General features: G+C 44.8%; 1 protein-coding gene across 1 annotated transcript in view; it reads left to right on the top strand.

Annotated features, from left to right (window-relative positions):
• Window positions 1-15,227, top strand: part of HUNK (hormonally up-regulated Neu-associated kinase) — a 149,099-nt gene that overhangs the window by 84,688 nt on the left and 49,184 nt on the right. Inside the window, exon 6 of the mRNA XM_006155282.1 lies at window positions 6,840-6,975. Within this exon, the coding sequence (XP_006155344.1) occupies window positions 6,840-6,975 (136 nt within the window). The remainder of the gene's footprint in view (window positions 1-6,839; window positions 6,976-15,227) is intronic.

The raw sequence follows: 15,227 nt of genomic DNA, 5'->3' as shown, positions 1-15,227 counted from the left end.
CCCCCAATAAGGGGGATTGCAATTTACTTTCTCTTTTTAATCTTTATACAAGCCCCATGGTCATAATTGGTTTGTACTTCAGGGTCCATAAGTGAATTCACTCCATGGTTCATTCTGTAGAAAAATTCAGTTTTAAAGTTTGTTGTATTTAGTTTTTTGCTTTTGGCAGAATCTCAGAGCATCATTTTTATACCCAGATATTAGCTCCATCTTTTATTCCTCTCTCTTCTTTCTTTTCCCACCTCAAATGCAGTAATTTCTCTCACCTTAGTGGCTGGAAATGACTTTATCTTAGGGGAAAAAAAGAAGGATCAATAAAACTTTGTGAATCTAACTTTTTTTGTTTTTGTGTTTGCTATAGGGTGCATGCACGCGCCAGACAGACAGAGAGAGACAGAGAGGCAGAAAATGAGAAATCACCCCCCCAGTGGGGATGGTCACACCATAGTCACTTCTCCTCCATTCTCCTCTTGGGATCTTGGGCATGCACGCACATGTGCCCAGTGTGAGTTTAAGCCACTGGGTCTGGGACTCGAACTACAGTCAACTACGTGGGAGTGCAATGACATAGCCATTCTTATGCCAACTACTGGTCCTGTGAATTTAACTTTTGTACTCAAGAAAAAAAAATATTTAGCCAATACTGAAAATCTTTTAAGACTGTCTAAAATATGTTATTCAGATGACTTATTACATACTTTCAGTTCATAGTCAGCTCCCATAACAGGCAAGAATCTACAGGGACTCCCAACCCCATGACTGGATGATTAAGCAACACTGATAGGTACTGATGGACATACTCATTGTTAGAAGATTGATCGTGAGAGGATACCAGTTTTTTCCTTCAAAACATTTTAAAGAATCTATTCCTAGAAGATTCTTAAATAACTCAAAGGATTTTCTTTTTGTTAGATTGTTTTACTATTGCATTTTTGCTGTACTGAGGACCAAATACAGAAGCAGAATAACAATGCAAACGTGTCAGAATGCCTGCAGGAGTCTCTGGGCCTCCTTTCCCAGATCTGTGCTTTCAACAAAGAAGCCTCCTGGAGAGAGGTGAAGAATGGAGGAAAGGAGTTTTTTTAGGTTCCCTGACAGGCTGACCTGTAACTTGTTTTTGGAAAACGTGGAGGTGACAGTGACAGAATTATCATAACAGTAGTAGAGAGAACAGGCTTTGAAAAGGCCGATAACATTACAGTAAAATTATGTAATTCATTTCCATGGATATACCATAGAGACTGAGGCTCCTGAGTCCAGCAGGCATACTACCCACAGGTGTTTTTCAAATCCATTGTAATGGGACCAGCAGTTAGCATAATGGCTATGTCACTGGACTCCCACGTAGTTGACTGCGGTTCGTGTCCTGGACCCGGTGGCTTAAAACTCACGCCGGACACGTGTGCGTGCGTGCCCAAGATCCCGAGAGGAGAATGGAGGAGAGGGGATTGCGGCATGGCCGTCCCCCCCCCACCCCCGGAGGTGATTTCTCGCTTTCTGTCTCTCTGTCTCTCTCTGTCTGTCTGGCGAGCACACGCGCCCTATAGCAAAAACCTCAAATCCATTGTAGTATTGCCCACATTGTTTTTTTTTTCCCACACATTTGCCTCACCTTTGTGTCTTTGCTTGCTCTCTCCTCTTTCTTCTCTGATGATAACCCCAGATGACTGTTTACAGACCTTACCTGTGGAATAAGCAATATTGAAAAGCATAGCTCGGTCCAGCTGATGGCATGGTCCTTGAAATTGCTGGGTCCCTCATAGATGACTGCATCCCACATGGCCAACTGCATGGTTCGAGTCCCAGACTGAGTGGCTTTGTAGACATGCCAGGCACATGGGCATGTGTGCCCAGAATCCTGACAGGAGAATGGAATAAGAGGGAATAGTGGTGAATCCATCTCCCTTGGGGGGGGTGTTTTCTCACTTTCCCTCTTTCTCTTTCCCCAGCAAGCATATATACCCTCTAGAAAAATACATAAAAAAAGAAAAAAAGAAAAGAAAGAAAATAGACCTTTTCATTGGTTAGAAGTTTGCTGAGAAGATTCTGGAAGAAAACCAATCATTGCAACTAGCGGATACATTTATAAGTAACTCACAGACTGGCCAAATAATAAAACCTTAGAGAGGACCTGTACAAGAAGAGGAAGAACTCGTATACCTAAATTAGAGCCAAGAGAACTCCTCTTAGTGAGTGTAATGATTGCTTTGTGGATTCCAGAAATATCAGCTCAACACCTCTCAACTACCAACCACCAAGTTGGCACTAACGGAGTCATTGGTACAAAATAGGCCAAGTCAGAAAGCAGGCGCCAGAAACCAGGATTCCCAGACTGACCCCCTGGCCTAGTGGTTAACAGAGCCAGATCCCACGTGGCAGACTGTGTTAAAATCCTGGCCCCAATGGCTTGAAAAGCATGCCAGGTGCACGTGTGTGCATGCCCCAAATCCTGAGAGGATGGAGAAGTGGAGAAGGGATTGCAGGTGAATGCTCTTCACTGGGAGGTGCTTTCTCTTCCAACTCTCTTCCTCTCTGTCTCTCTGTGTTTTCCTTTCCCTCTTTCTTTCTCTCTCTAGTGAGTACACACACTCTCTGGCAATTTCAAAAAAGAAAAGAAAGAAACCAGGATTTCTAAAACTGCTAGAAAAGAGTCTCTGATTATTGGCTTTCACTTTGTTAGAACTTTGCATTTTTCTCCCAGTTCTCTGACACCAGCTAAAAGAGCCCTAACTCAGACCTGCAACTGAGACATCAGACCACCCCCAAGGGAACTGGGAATTTCATCTGGTTGAGCAGAATCTGCTTTTCTTCATTGAGCAAAGACACAGGTGGGAGACTGCCCAGTGTCTTGTGGGTTTGCCTGCCCCATGCCCCTTGGTTGGGCAATTTGGATCAAAGGTATCTAGTCCTCTCTTTGTAACTTGAAAGCCATTTGAACCTCTTTTTCTTCAAAGGGATTACCTAGTTGCTTTTTCAAAGGTGATTATAGCTATTAGCATTTTCTCTTAATAGTTTCTCTTTCTTTGAAAGAATTTAGCTTAAATACCTCTACTTAAGCCATGTTTGAAATGAACTAGAATTACCAGGAGTAAGATTTGACTTAATCAGGAGTCTTTTTTTTTTTCTCATCAAAAAAAAAAAAAAAAAAAAAGGGCAGTCTGATGTTTGATAAATTTAGTGTGATCTTACAGTGGAAGAGCCACAACTTGGAACAGTTTTGTGCTTCAGTATTCCAAAGCAGAGTTTGCTTGGGTGTTCTTTGAGATTTCATTTTGTAGCACTCAAAACACTGCTAGTTGGCTGATGACTTTACCAAATCCATCTGAGTAACCAGAGTAACATTACTGGGAAACCAACTTCTTTCTAGTTTCACGATTGTAGCTATATGCATATCTATAAAACTATAATGATTCCGATGATGACTGTGAAACCTACTGGTTCTTTCCCTGCAGTATATTTGGGATCAAACCTTTGGGCTAGACAAACATAAGTTACTTAAAATGCAGATTTTATCTTCTTGCCTCCCCAAATTCTCTGCTAACTTATCTTTGTGAAACAGTCGGAAGATAAAGCCAGACTCTGTTCCCACACTTGCCTGGGATAATGGGTGGTGATCTGGTCTCTTATCTCGTCTCTCCCTGCCCTCTTCTGCTAACAGACTCTTCTTTATAGACCCAGGTTGGGGGAGTTAAAGAAGTCAGTGGAAGGCACAAACCTTTGCTGTTAACCCCTGCGTAGATTAGAATAGTCTTTGGCTTTAATCACAGAAATGTACAGCAACATGTTCTGGACTCCACCGGGACTATTCGTGAAGCTTTCCTTAAAATGGTGCCCTAGATAAATCACTTTTATTGTGATGCTGGCGTTTCCTTTTCTCCATGGTAGGTGCTCTCTAAGCATTTGTCAGTTCATTAAAATTTCTGTAGGTGATTTTCAAATCAAAAGTAATGAAACAACCCTCCAATGTAAAGTGTGATAGGATCTTTCTTCAAAAAAAGTGTTATTTCCTTTTTTTTTCCCACGAGAGTGACAGAAAGATTGAGAGAAGCTGCTCCAATCGGGTCACATAACACCATCTCCCTTGCAGCCTTCTCAGCCAGCCAGGCTTGTGGGCTCCTACACCCGCATGAACTGTTCAGCCAGGGAACTGAACCTCGGATCTTCCACAAGGGTCCAGCACCACTTGAGCAGCATTTCATTGCTGTGCCACCTGGCTGGCTCTCCCTTTTAAAAATTAATTAATTTTTTTAATTGCCAGAGGGCACGCATATGAATGAGAAAGAGAGAGTGAGGGTCCAGCAAATGGCGTAATGGTTACATTGTTGAACTTCGTGTATTAAGTCCTGGATCTGGCAGCTTAAAACTCACGCTGGGTGCGTGCGCGCGCGCGCGTGTGTGTGTGTGTGTGTGTGTGTGTGTGTGTGTGTGTGTGTGTACGTCCAAAATCCTGAGAGGAGACCAGAGGAGAAGGGACTGCGGTATGGCTATCCCCCTGGGGAGGTGCTTTCTCACTTTCTATCTCTCTGGAGAGTACATACACCGTGTAGCAATAATCTCTCTCTTAAAAAGAGAGACAGAGAAAGAGAGAGAGAGAGAGCAAGAGAAAGTACCCCCACATGGGGTATAGTAGTACTGCATTTTTTTCTCCTTCATTTCTCTGTCCTGTTGGGATTTGGGACATGCATGCAAATACGCTCAGTGTGTTTTTCAGACTGCCAAGGCCAGCATTTGATCCAAACCACATTGGGCATGTAAGATCCAGCTACCTTAGCCACTAGTCTTGGGGATGTCTTTATTTTTAAATTTTATTTCCTCCTGAGAGTGACAGAGAGAGATTTTTCTTCTTCCAAAATTATTTACCTGAGTCAGCTGCCAGGGTGGTTAAGGTGACTGGATCCCACATGCGACTGTGTGGTTGCAATCCCAGACCTGATGACTTGAGAAACCATTCTGGGTGCTTGCATATGCATGTCCTAAATCCCAAGAGAATGGAGAAAGGACTATGGAATGGCCATCCCCCCTCCCGCCACACACACACCCCAGGGGTTATTTCTCATTTCCCCCCTCTTTGTCTCTCTTTCTCTGTGTCTGTCCAGGATGAATACACATGCTCTATAGCAAAAAAAAAAAAAAAAATTTTTTTCCTCCCTTCTCCTGCTTCAGTGATACTGCAGGAGGATCAGAAACCAGGTTCTTTTAAACAGATCTCTCCTCCTCAGATGGAATCCAAACCCTCCCCCTCTCCACACACACACACACATAATTGCTCCTGAAGGTTATTTCTGTGCAGGGTGTGTGGGGTACAGATGTCTGGTACCAGCGGCAGTGGTGCCAATGGGAAAGGAAGTGGGGGGCAGAGTGGGAGTGGGGAGAGTAAGGAAGCAAAGGAAGAGAGGAAGAGTGAGTTTAAGACAGAAAAATGGAATCATAAAAAACAAAACAGAACAAAACCAAAAAAACAGAAAAGCTAAGTGAACATGCAGCGCTCCCAGCTGGTTTGTTTGCCAGTCCTGTTGCAAGTTCTGATTTTTCATCCTGGAGTCTGAGCAGGAGATTTTGGGTGATTGTCAGAGCTTTAATGAGTTTCAAAGCACTGCTTGGAAGGGGTCTTTAAAAAAGCTATTTCATTGCACGGCTTAGCCTAACAACCATTGGACAACTTTTTAGTTGTGTCATCTTGATCCATGGGTGCGAGTAACTTCACGGTCTCCCAGCTCTACCCCATACTGTGCTTCTCCTTTCCTGAGCTTTCCTCTAGTGTCTGAACAGTCATGCACTTTGCAGGTGGAGACGTGTTAGAGTGAAGGAGAAAACCCAATAGCGAAACTACACATAAAGACTGCCGATTGAGAAAGTATGAGGGTTTTGTCCAAGAGTGGAGCTGGTTCCTGGCTGAGCCCCATAGCCTAAAAGTCTTCTGTTTGGGAGGTATAGCCATAACATTTACATTGAAGTTCAAAGGATGAACCGAGACCTTAGTTCTGTGACCAGGGAAGATTGAGGAAAGGTAACCGATGAGTGCATAACACTCACAGCTCCCTAATTACCTGCCAGTTGTGGTTATCTCAAAGATCAAAAGTAAGCACAGCAGAAAGGCCGTAATAGACCCCAAGCAGCTTTAGTTGCACCATGCTTTTCTTTCCTCTTCCAAGTTGTCTTCCTCATCCAAGAACAAAGCGATCCCACGTGGTCAGAGTCCGGTTTGCATCGCCATCCTTCCAGGGTTGTCTTCCCAGCCAACATCCAGGGTATCTTACTTGCCAGGCATACATGATGCTATTTCTGTCTCTTCAGATCACCATAACTGTATACGAGGGAGGGGGACTATATTTTAAGACTTTCATGAAATGAAAACGTTCAGCTGAAGAAATCAGCTGGATCACGTCGCAGAGGGTGACACAGACAACCAGCCAGAAGGAATCAGCCTTCCACTTTTCTCCACTTGGCCACTTGGAAGCCAGAGCACCGACTCCGAGCCACTCACTTGTGTTGTGGCTGCCTTAGTCCTGAAAAGTGAAGCCTCTCCTTTTCCTGGTTGACCCACCCACGAGATTTGGTGGACATGTGTTTTGGCTCCACCTGTTCTTAGCTCTTGCTGGATTTTACAGCGAGGCCTGGCGTACAGTGTTCCCAGTTAAGCAAGGGAACCCCCACCTGACTTTCTTTTGTCTTGAGGCTCATATCCAGAGGTTATGATTTGCAGCTGCTGGCCTTGCCTTTTGGATGCTAAATTATGTGTTTTCTGCTGCCTTTTTGTTCCTTTTTTTTTTTTTTTTTAAATCCTTCCTCATTTCTGCAATTTTCTAACTTGGAGCTGTTTTGTTCTCCCTTCTTTGCAGACTTCGGTTTGAGCAACTGTGCAGGAATCCTGGGGTACTCGGACCCCTTCAGCACGCAGTGTGGCAGTCCTGCCTACGCTGCACCTGAACTGCTCGCCAGGAAGAAATACGGTCCCAAAATTGATGTCTGGTCCATGTGAGTTATTGAGCTGGTAAAAGTCACAGCTGCCTTCCACAGTCTCCACTGTGCCTTTCTCATGAGATAATGCTCGGGTATTTGAGGGAGTGTATTACATACAGGTTCTGGGGTATACAATCAGCCATTCTTTGGGGCTCAGCTTTCCATTTCTGTTCTTTCTAGTCTTTTCTACACAAACCGTCAGAGTGGCCTTTGCCAAAATATAAGAGGTGCTGGGAATAAGAAAACGAAGTCCTGCCCTCACAGGGCTCACAGTTTGGCTCCGTAAATCCTCCTGTCCCCTCCCTACTGAAAGCCCTGCCAGAGCCCTCATCACCATCCACATAAGACTCCGTCTTGGTGCATGGCCCACGCTCCTTGCAGGGATCACTTCTGCCCACCTCCTCTGCCTGTTTGCGCACTGCCCTGCCCTCTGCTCTCCGTTCTTCATATAGCCTCCCTTTAGTCCAACCCCTGGGCTTTGTACTTGCTATTTCCTGCACCCGGGATGCCATTTCCTAGCTCTTCCAATGGCCCGCCCACTCCCACATTCCAGTTTTAACCCAGTGGTAACACTGCAGGGACTGCCTCTGGTCCCTGCCAAGGTTTGCCCATCCTGTCTCCTCACCCTTCAGTTATCTCTTTAGCACCTACCACAGTGTGTCATTTTCCCGTTTGTCACTCTGTTCCTGTGTGTCTCTAGCAGGGAAGGATGCCGCGTGAGGGTAGGGCCTGTTGGTCTGGTTCTCCATTTTATTCTCAGTATTTAGCAAGCGAAGGCCCCTAGGGGAAAAAGCAATAAATATTTGAAAAACTGAATCACTGGTTACTTTAGAGGCACCAGGCCCTGGCTATGGAGCCCAGGTCCTTCATGGCCTGATGATGAGCCCATCACCAGCCATCATATGGGATGGAATCCCTTAGAGTTCTGGACCCTAAGATAGGACTAAATTCCTTGCCATGGAAAAATGGGCCCTAGGCAGAGAGTGGGATCCTGATTCAGATACAGCTGTGGGAGATGAGAGGAACTGAGGGGTGTGTGGATCTGAGCGGTCTCTGGAAGTCCTGCCATTCTCTGTCTTTGCTCACTTCCCAGGTCAGCAGAAAATCAGAAGTTTGCTGAATGCTTGGGGTGCACCAGACACAATGTCATTTAATTGTCACCATAACCCAGTGAAATCGTTACTATCTGTTATGCCATTTTATGGGAAAGGAAACCGATCATAAGATAAATTAATAAAATTGCTCAAGGTCACAGAGCTGCTAAATGGTGGGGCTGAGATTTGAACCAGGCAGTGTGTTAGGCCCTTGCTTGACCCTGTGGCCTCATCTAAGCCATTCTCCTCACCTCCCTCCCCATCACTCTCTCACGGTTCCTGGTAGGTTCTGCCTGTCTCGTACACAGAGTTCCTTCAGCCTGGACTTCCTTCCCCCTGCCCCAGCCCCGCCCCTGGTCTTGGCCCTTTCCCTCTTGTTTTGTTGGGTACTGCTTCACCAGGCAGCCCTCCTGCCATCAGCTGTCTGGCTTCAAGCCTTCTATGTCCCCTCCAGCCCTCTGCTCTCTGTTCCAGGTCCTCACTATGTAGTCATTGTCCGTTTACCGAAACACCCTGGGCTGGACCCAAGGGCAGGAATTGCTTTGCTTGTTCCCAGGGATCCCTCAGCACCTGGCATGGAGCCTGGGCTAGCGAGGAAAGAAGGAAGAAAAGGAGGTGGGGGGAGGCGATGGCAGGGAAGGGAGGGAAGAATAGAAGGGACAGACTTTCCATTTCATAGCTAAATGACAAGCTATGAAAGGGGGAATCTGTGTGCAAACACACCAAAAATAAGAGCCTCCATGGGTGTCACCGGCTGAAGTGACAGGGAGGTGGGAGACGTAATGACCAAAGGGTAGAGAAGTCAGTGGGTGAGAGCCGGCGACAGTTTGCTCATGAGGCCTTGCTCTTGAGGGCACTGGACATGATCCTGTTGGCCCCAGTTATCGGAGTACTGAGGCTGCACCTGGGGAACGGGCCCCTTTCAGCCACTTCTGGCAAAGCAGGCATCTCCTCCAAGCCTAGAGTGTTAGTGGGGGGGATGAAGCCACGTGGGTCACGGGAACAGTTGGACTGCTCCCATGATGAGGCTCACTATGACTGACACCGTGTTCTTCACAACTGGTGTGGGACTTCTGTCCCTCCAGCTAACTGTGGCATGGGAGCAAATCAGTTTTCCTGTCAGGAAGTAAAAAGGGAACTGAAAAGCACAGGCTGCAGAAAAACCACGTTGAAGCTCAGACTTCATTCTTTCCCCTCCGCCAAGGTGATTGACCAGGAAAAAGAATCGACATTTCTGCAGATGCTCCATTTCTCAGTCCTCGGCCCGTAGTGAAAATCAACGGCCCTGCTCCCAGCGGAGGCTCTTTCTGACCCTCGGCCTGTTGCCACTTTCTCTATATATGCGTGAACCAGAAGCTGCCACACCATCTGGAAGTGTTGGTGCGATCGGAGAGGGGAGGACAGTGGAGGAGATGGCCCCTGTTCTCCTCCAGCCTGGCTTCTGGCATGGCTGGGCTGCCCCTGGGGCAGCTGGGCATTTCTTGGTTGACCTCCACTTAAGGGCATTTCTTTCCCCAAGAAAATCAAGTATATTATATATAATCTCAGAAGGTGGTCTGAGAAGCTCTGATGATGCCTCGTTGTTAGTCCTGGTGAAATAAAGGACCGTATGTGAAAGCCCATGTGGGTGGAATGCACCATGTGAACAGTGCTCTTTTAGCTAACTGTGGCATAGCCCTGAGTTTACTGAGAGGGAGAACCAAAGAAAAGCACAATGTGTGTGGAATTTTGTGCATGTGATGGTGGAAGAATGTTCTGGAGTCAGAGAGGGCAGATCCCAGTGCACAGGTACTTCTCCAGGTGCCTCTGGATCATGTTTATAATGTCCTAAGTCAGGAGGGAGATAGACCCACCACCTACATGGGGACAGTGGCAAAGAACTGTGGTTTTGTAAACATTTTTATTTTTTTGTAACCTAACACACTTACCTACCTACTGCTATGGGCTGAATTTTGCCTTCCCACCTCATTAATATATTGAAATCCTCATTTTCAGCCTGATGGTACTGGAAGCTAAGGCCTTTGGGAGGTACTTAGGTTTAGGTGAGGTCCTGAGGGAGGGGCCACACGATGGGATCAATGCCCTTATCAGAAATGACAGTGGAGAGCTTGTTCTTTCCCTCTGCCATATGAGGCCACAGCAAGAAGGCAGCCTCACCAGACCCTGACCACGCCAACACCCTGATCTTGGACTTCCAGCCTCCAGGACTGTGAGAAAATAAGTGTCCATTGTTTGAGCCACCCAGGTGTGGCATTTTGTTACAACAGCCCAAGTGATTGAGATATCTCTTACCACCAAGCCTTACCTATAAACAAGTTCAGCATGTCAGGTGGAGCAGAAGAGGCAGCTACTTACTTCAGGGCTGGGTTAAGCTAAGCAGGCTTCAGAGGATGCGCGGTGTTTGTAAACGAGTGAGGGAGGTGAAGAACAGTGTAGTGTGCCGAGCAAAGAACCTCGGTAACGAAATAGTATGCACTTCCCAAAACACCCTGTACTGCAAATTTTGAATGCGTACCATAGGATGTAATGATAAATGAAGGACCAACAGATGGTGTAATGGTTACGTTGCTGGACTCCCATGTAGTTGACTGCGGTTCAAGTCCTGGACCCAGCAGCTTAAAACTCACACTGGTCACCTGTGTGTGCGTGCCCAAAATACTGAGAGGAGAATGGAGGAGAAGGGGTTGTAGTGTGGCCATCCCCTCGGGGTGATTTCTCACTTTCTGTCTCTCTATCTCTCTCTGTCTCTCCAGCAAATGCATGCACCCAGTAGCAAAAATCTCTCTCTCTAAAAAACAAACAAACAAAAAGAATGTATGATAAATGTTGCAGGTGGTGAGTATGTGCGTATCCTTGACTTGATTATTATACATTATATATGTGCTTCGAAAAACCTACTGTAGTTCACAAAAAATGTACAGTGATCGTAAGTAAATCAGAAATAATAAAATATCACCAACAAATGTAGAAGGCAGCAGAGGCGAGTTTAGTCTGTTCCTGAGGGATGACATGCAGTTGGCTGGGTGGAGACGAGGTGAGGGTTCTGCTCAGGGAGAGGGTACAGCCTACACAAAGACCAGCAGATGCCAAATATCTAATTACTATTGCTCTTAATCTTGGCAAAAACTTAAAACTTTAGAACCTACTTTAAGAGATTAATTTTCCACCGCTTTGGGGTATTGTGTCTGAGATCAGGTTAGGTTTCTGTTTGTTGCCTTCGACTTTGCTGGTAGAATTGGAAATGGAAAATTTAAGGAGAATTTAATTTAAAAGGCTGTTTAAAAAGAGAGTGAAAATGTAACCAATTTTCTTCCTAAGTCAGACACTGTTATTATAAAATGTCTTCTCTTTTTATTGCTCTGAAACAACAACAGAACCAAACTCCCCTCCCCAAAGCTTTTGGACCCTGACTGATGATAGAGAGGTTCTCTAAGATTTCTGAGACCAGTTGAGGAGGGAATGGGCTTGTCATTCAAGGATACCCTGGGAGAGAAAGATCTGCCCCCATGAACAGGGCTCCCCGGACCTCCTTCTCGAGTGAAGCAGCAATTCACAATGGAAATGAGAAATGGTACTGTCTCTTTGGGGATTTTTTTCATTAGTTTTAAGACCATTAAAAAAATCCTTAAAATTATCCACTTCTTGGGACCAGCAGATGGTATAATGGTTACGTTGCTGGACTCCCACATTGTTGACTGCAGTTGAGTCCTGGACCCAGTGACTTAAGACTCACATCAAGTGTGTGTGCGTGTATACCCAGAATCCTGAGAGAAGAATGGAGGAAAAGGGATTGTGGCATGACCATCCCCCATGGGAGGTGATTTCTCATTTTTTGTTTCTCTGGCATGTGCCCTATAGCAAACATTTTTCAAAAAAAAAAAAAATTATCCCCTTGTTTCTTTTACTCTAGATGACTTGAAACGTATGTATGTATCTCCAGTGAGCTTTGAAATTTCAAACACAACAAAAATGTTCGTTTTGGTGCGTTGAACCTTTATTATTGTTAATTGACTTTTCCTCAGAGTGGCATCTATGCTAATTAAAAACTCTAATGCAGGTGTACTTTTTAAATGAAAAGAATCAAAGTTAACTTTATTTTCAGAATATTACAATGCTCATTTAAAAGCTTTTGTGAATCTCTAAGGGTAAGAGAAATGGCACTTGGAGTTCTATCCCCAAAGGATTGAGAATGTGACATCTTCTCAGCCAGAACTCTGTCCCCAGGGTGGCCCCTGAGGTGGGTGAAGTGTTTATGTGGAGACCTGGTGCTGCATGGAGAACGGGCACAGCACCCTGACGCCCGTCTAGTGGGGAAACATCCCCTCTGGGAATTCATTTGAGTGGATAAGCTGGCTGCGGGGCATAATCTTGTTTCCAGTGCTCCTGTCTCCTAATAGAGGAAGGCATCAGGAGGGAGAGAGAATTTGCTCATACCTCGGGCTCGGTATTTGTAAAAGTACTACCAGATACCATCAGCTGCGGGCAGGGGTCAAGTAAAGAAAGATATGTTTTCTATTTTCTCTCCTTTTTTTTTTTTTTAAATTAATTTGTCAGTGGGCATGTGTGCTCAGTGGAGACGAGACAGAGAGAGAGAGAGAGAGAGAGAACGGGAGAAAGCGCCCCCTGTGGGGAATGGCCATACTGCAATTCCTTGGCCTCCATTTCTCCTTTAGGGACCTTGGGCAGACAAGCATATGTGCTGGCATATTTTTCAACCTGCTGAGTCCGGGACTCAAACTGTGCAGTGACCCATGCGGGATCTCGCCACCTTAACCACCGCATCTCTGGCAGGCCCTTTTCTCCTTTCAGATGCCTTCATGAATGAAAAGGCACAGGAGAAAGAGGAGATCTGTGTTGCTTTCAGGAAGTTTAGGACTTATGACTTTTATGAGAGAAGCTTCCTTTAATTTCTGACAGTTTTCAGTTATAAAATCCAAAACATGTTTTGAAGGTGGGTGCAAGCTTGTGCAGAAGAGGGGAAGGAGCAATGGAACAAGGGAACAGAAGTCTGTAAATCCACCAGAAAATAATTCGTTGCTAAATACAGGCCATTTAATGGAGCATTAGTGCTGTTTGAGATTTTCCAAATGGGTGATCTGTCCCTATTCTATTTTCAAGAGTTTACACTGGAAATAGATAAAGAATGGAAGGCTATTACTTTCAGGTGGAGAGTTATTTTTCATGTTCCAAAGTGCTTCTTTGGTGTATCACCCAGCAGTTCTCTCAGCTGCACTCTGGTATAAGCTGGGTAGTTTCCGAGGCTCCTGCCCACATGCCCCGTGAGAGCAAGTAGTTAGATCCTCACCTGCCAGTGTAGCTCTGTCAGTTGCTTTGTCCCTTGCACCTTGTTCAAGTTGTTGGCATCTTCTGCGGGAAGCAGTGACTGTCTTTTCACTCTGGGATGGCAGGATGATACCCCAGATTTCCCTCTAGGGAATATATTTGTGTATATTAGACTGAAGACTAAGGCCATCATTTGGCCTCTCACTTAATCCCAAAGAGTCCACATTAATATTTTATGGGCCCTTTCCCTCTTCTTGCACCTGCCCTTCAGTGTCACTCACTCTCTCTTTTTGAAGTTTATTTTTTCATGATGTTGTATGTGCATCCATGAGAGATAGAGTTAAGAGAAAAACACCTGACAGAGTCCTATCATGCTGTGGTCCCTTTCCCCAGCCCTTCAGCTCTTCAGGATCTTGGGCATGTACACACACAGCTGGTGGGTTTTCAGTCCATCCCAAGTGTCTGAACCCTGAACAGCCATGTGGCTTCCAGCTCTGCAGTTCTGTTTGCTACTGATTGTGCCACTAAGTTGGGCCTTTCTTTCTCTTTTGATAGCAGAGTATTCCACTGTCCAGTGTCTTTTTTGTCTTTTGTCTTTTCTTTTCTCTTTCTCTTTCTTTCTTTTCCTTCCTTCTTTCTTTCTTTTTCTTTCTTTCTTTCTTTCTTTCTTTCTTTCTTTCTTTCTTTCTTTCTTTCTTTCTTTCTTTCTTTCTTTCTCTTTCTTTTTCTCTCTTTCTCTTTCTTTTTTAATGGAAAGCTTTGAATAACCTAATCTTCAAAGGTGTTGAAGATTGGGCCCTAGAGGGGGAACGTTGTGTAGGATGCAATGGCTGAGTCAAATTCTCTGGAATTTCTACATCCCTTTGTAGTTCTTAATCATTTGGTTCCATCAGTGGCACTACCTGTGTGAGAGAGCTCCTCCTCCTTAAATTGTATTTTAAACAAGTATTCTGATTATTTTCTTTAGAAAGCTTTTATTTTCTTTCTAGTTAATCCTTGTAGGATGATGTGGGTCAGTGGGTGTGCATACAGGGTTAAGAAAAGGAATCATTCACTTAAACAACCCATTGACAGAATAGAGGCTTCTAGTTGGTGCTTGGTGACATCGGAAAGACTTTTAGCCTATCTGTCCAGTCATTCAATTGTTTTTTCAAAACCTCAGATCCAAAGGCTAGTTACAATGAGGTGCATAACAGACCTAAACCTAAGCCATAGTCAAAGGTATGCTGACTCTCTGCTCTGTAAAGTACCCTATCTCTTTTACTGACAAAACGACCTATTACATCCATTCTAAGTTATGTGTCCAGTGTCCTTTGTGTTTTTCTTTCACCCAGTAATGATTCACCCTACCCTTATTTCTTTCTGCTTAGGAAACCCGGGTAGTATTTGCTTGTTGCCTTCCTTCATCCCAGTCTCTCGCTGCTCTGTCTTTAAAACTATTTTTGACTTAGGGGGATGCCATACCTGCTGCAGAGAACCCTGCAAGACCCTGGGCTATATTTCAAAAAGACTGACCCATCAGGAAATTCTGAACATGTTTGGAAACTCCTGCTCATTCTGTGGGATTCCTGAGGTTTATAAGCTGCATTCCTCATTTTTCTCTTGGCATGCTTACATACTTCTGAACTGTCAAAGGGACCAGATTTCTCTTTACCTAGATATTAAACATGCATAACAATTCTAGGGAAGAGAAATTGAGATGCTCACTCTAGCTTTCCTTTTAAAATCTCCTAGGACTCAATGACTGTTTCTATTATTTGGGATAGAGTACAAATGTAATTGTAGCTTTTTGTCATGATCTTATTTTAAAATTTAAATTCTGGCAGAGCATGTATGTATACACAAAGGAAGAGAGAGAAACTCTCCACAACGTCTAGTCATGCCATCACC

The sequence above is a fragment of the Tupaia chinensis genome, unplaced genomic scaffold, assembly GCF_000334495.1.
Source record: "Tupaia chinensis unplaced genomic scaffold, TupChi_1.0 Scaffold000443_1, whole genome shotgun sequence".
Taxonomy (NCBI): domain Eukaryota; kingdom Metazoa; phylum Chordata; class Mammalia; order Scandentia; family Tupaiidae; genus Tupaia; species Tupaia belangeri.
The sequence above is the reverse complement of the archived record's forward strand: the minus strand, read 5'-3'. Positions and strand labels throughout refer to the sequence as shown.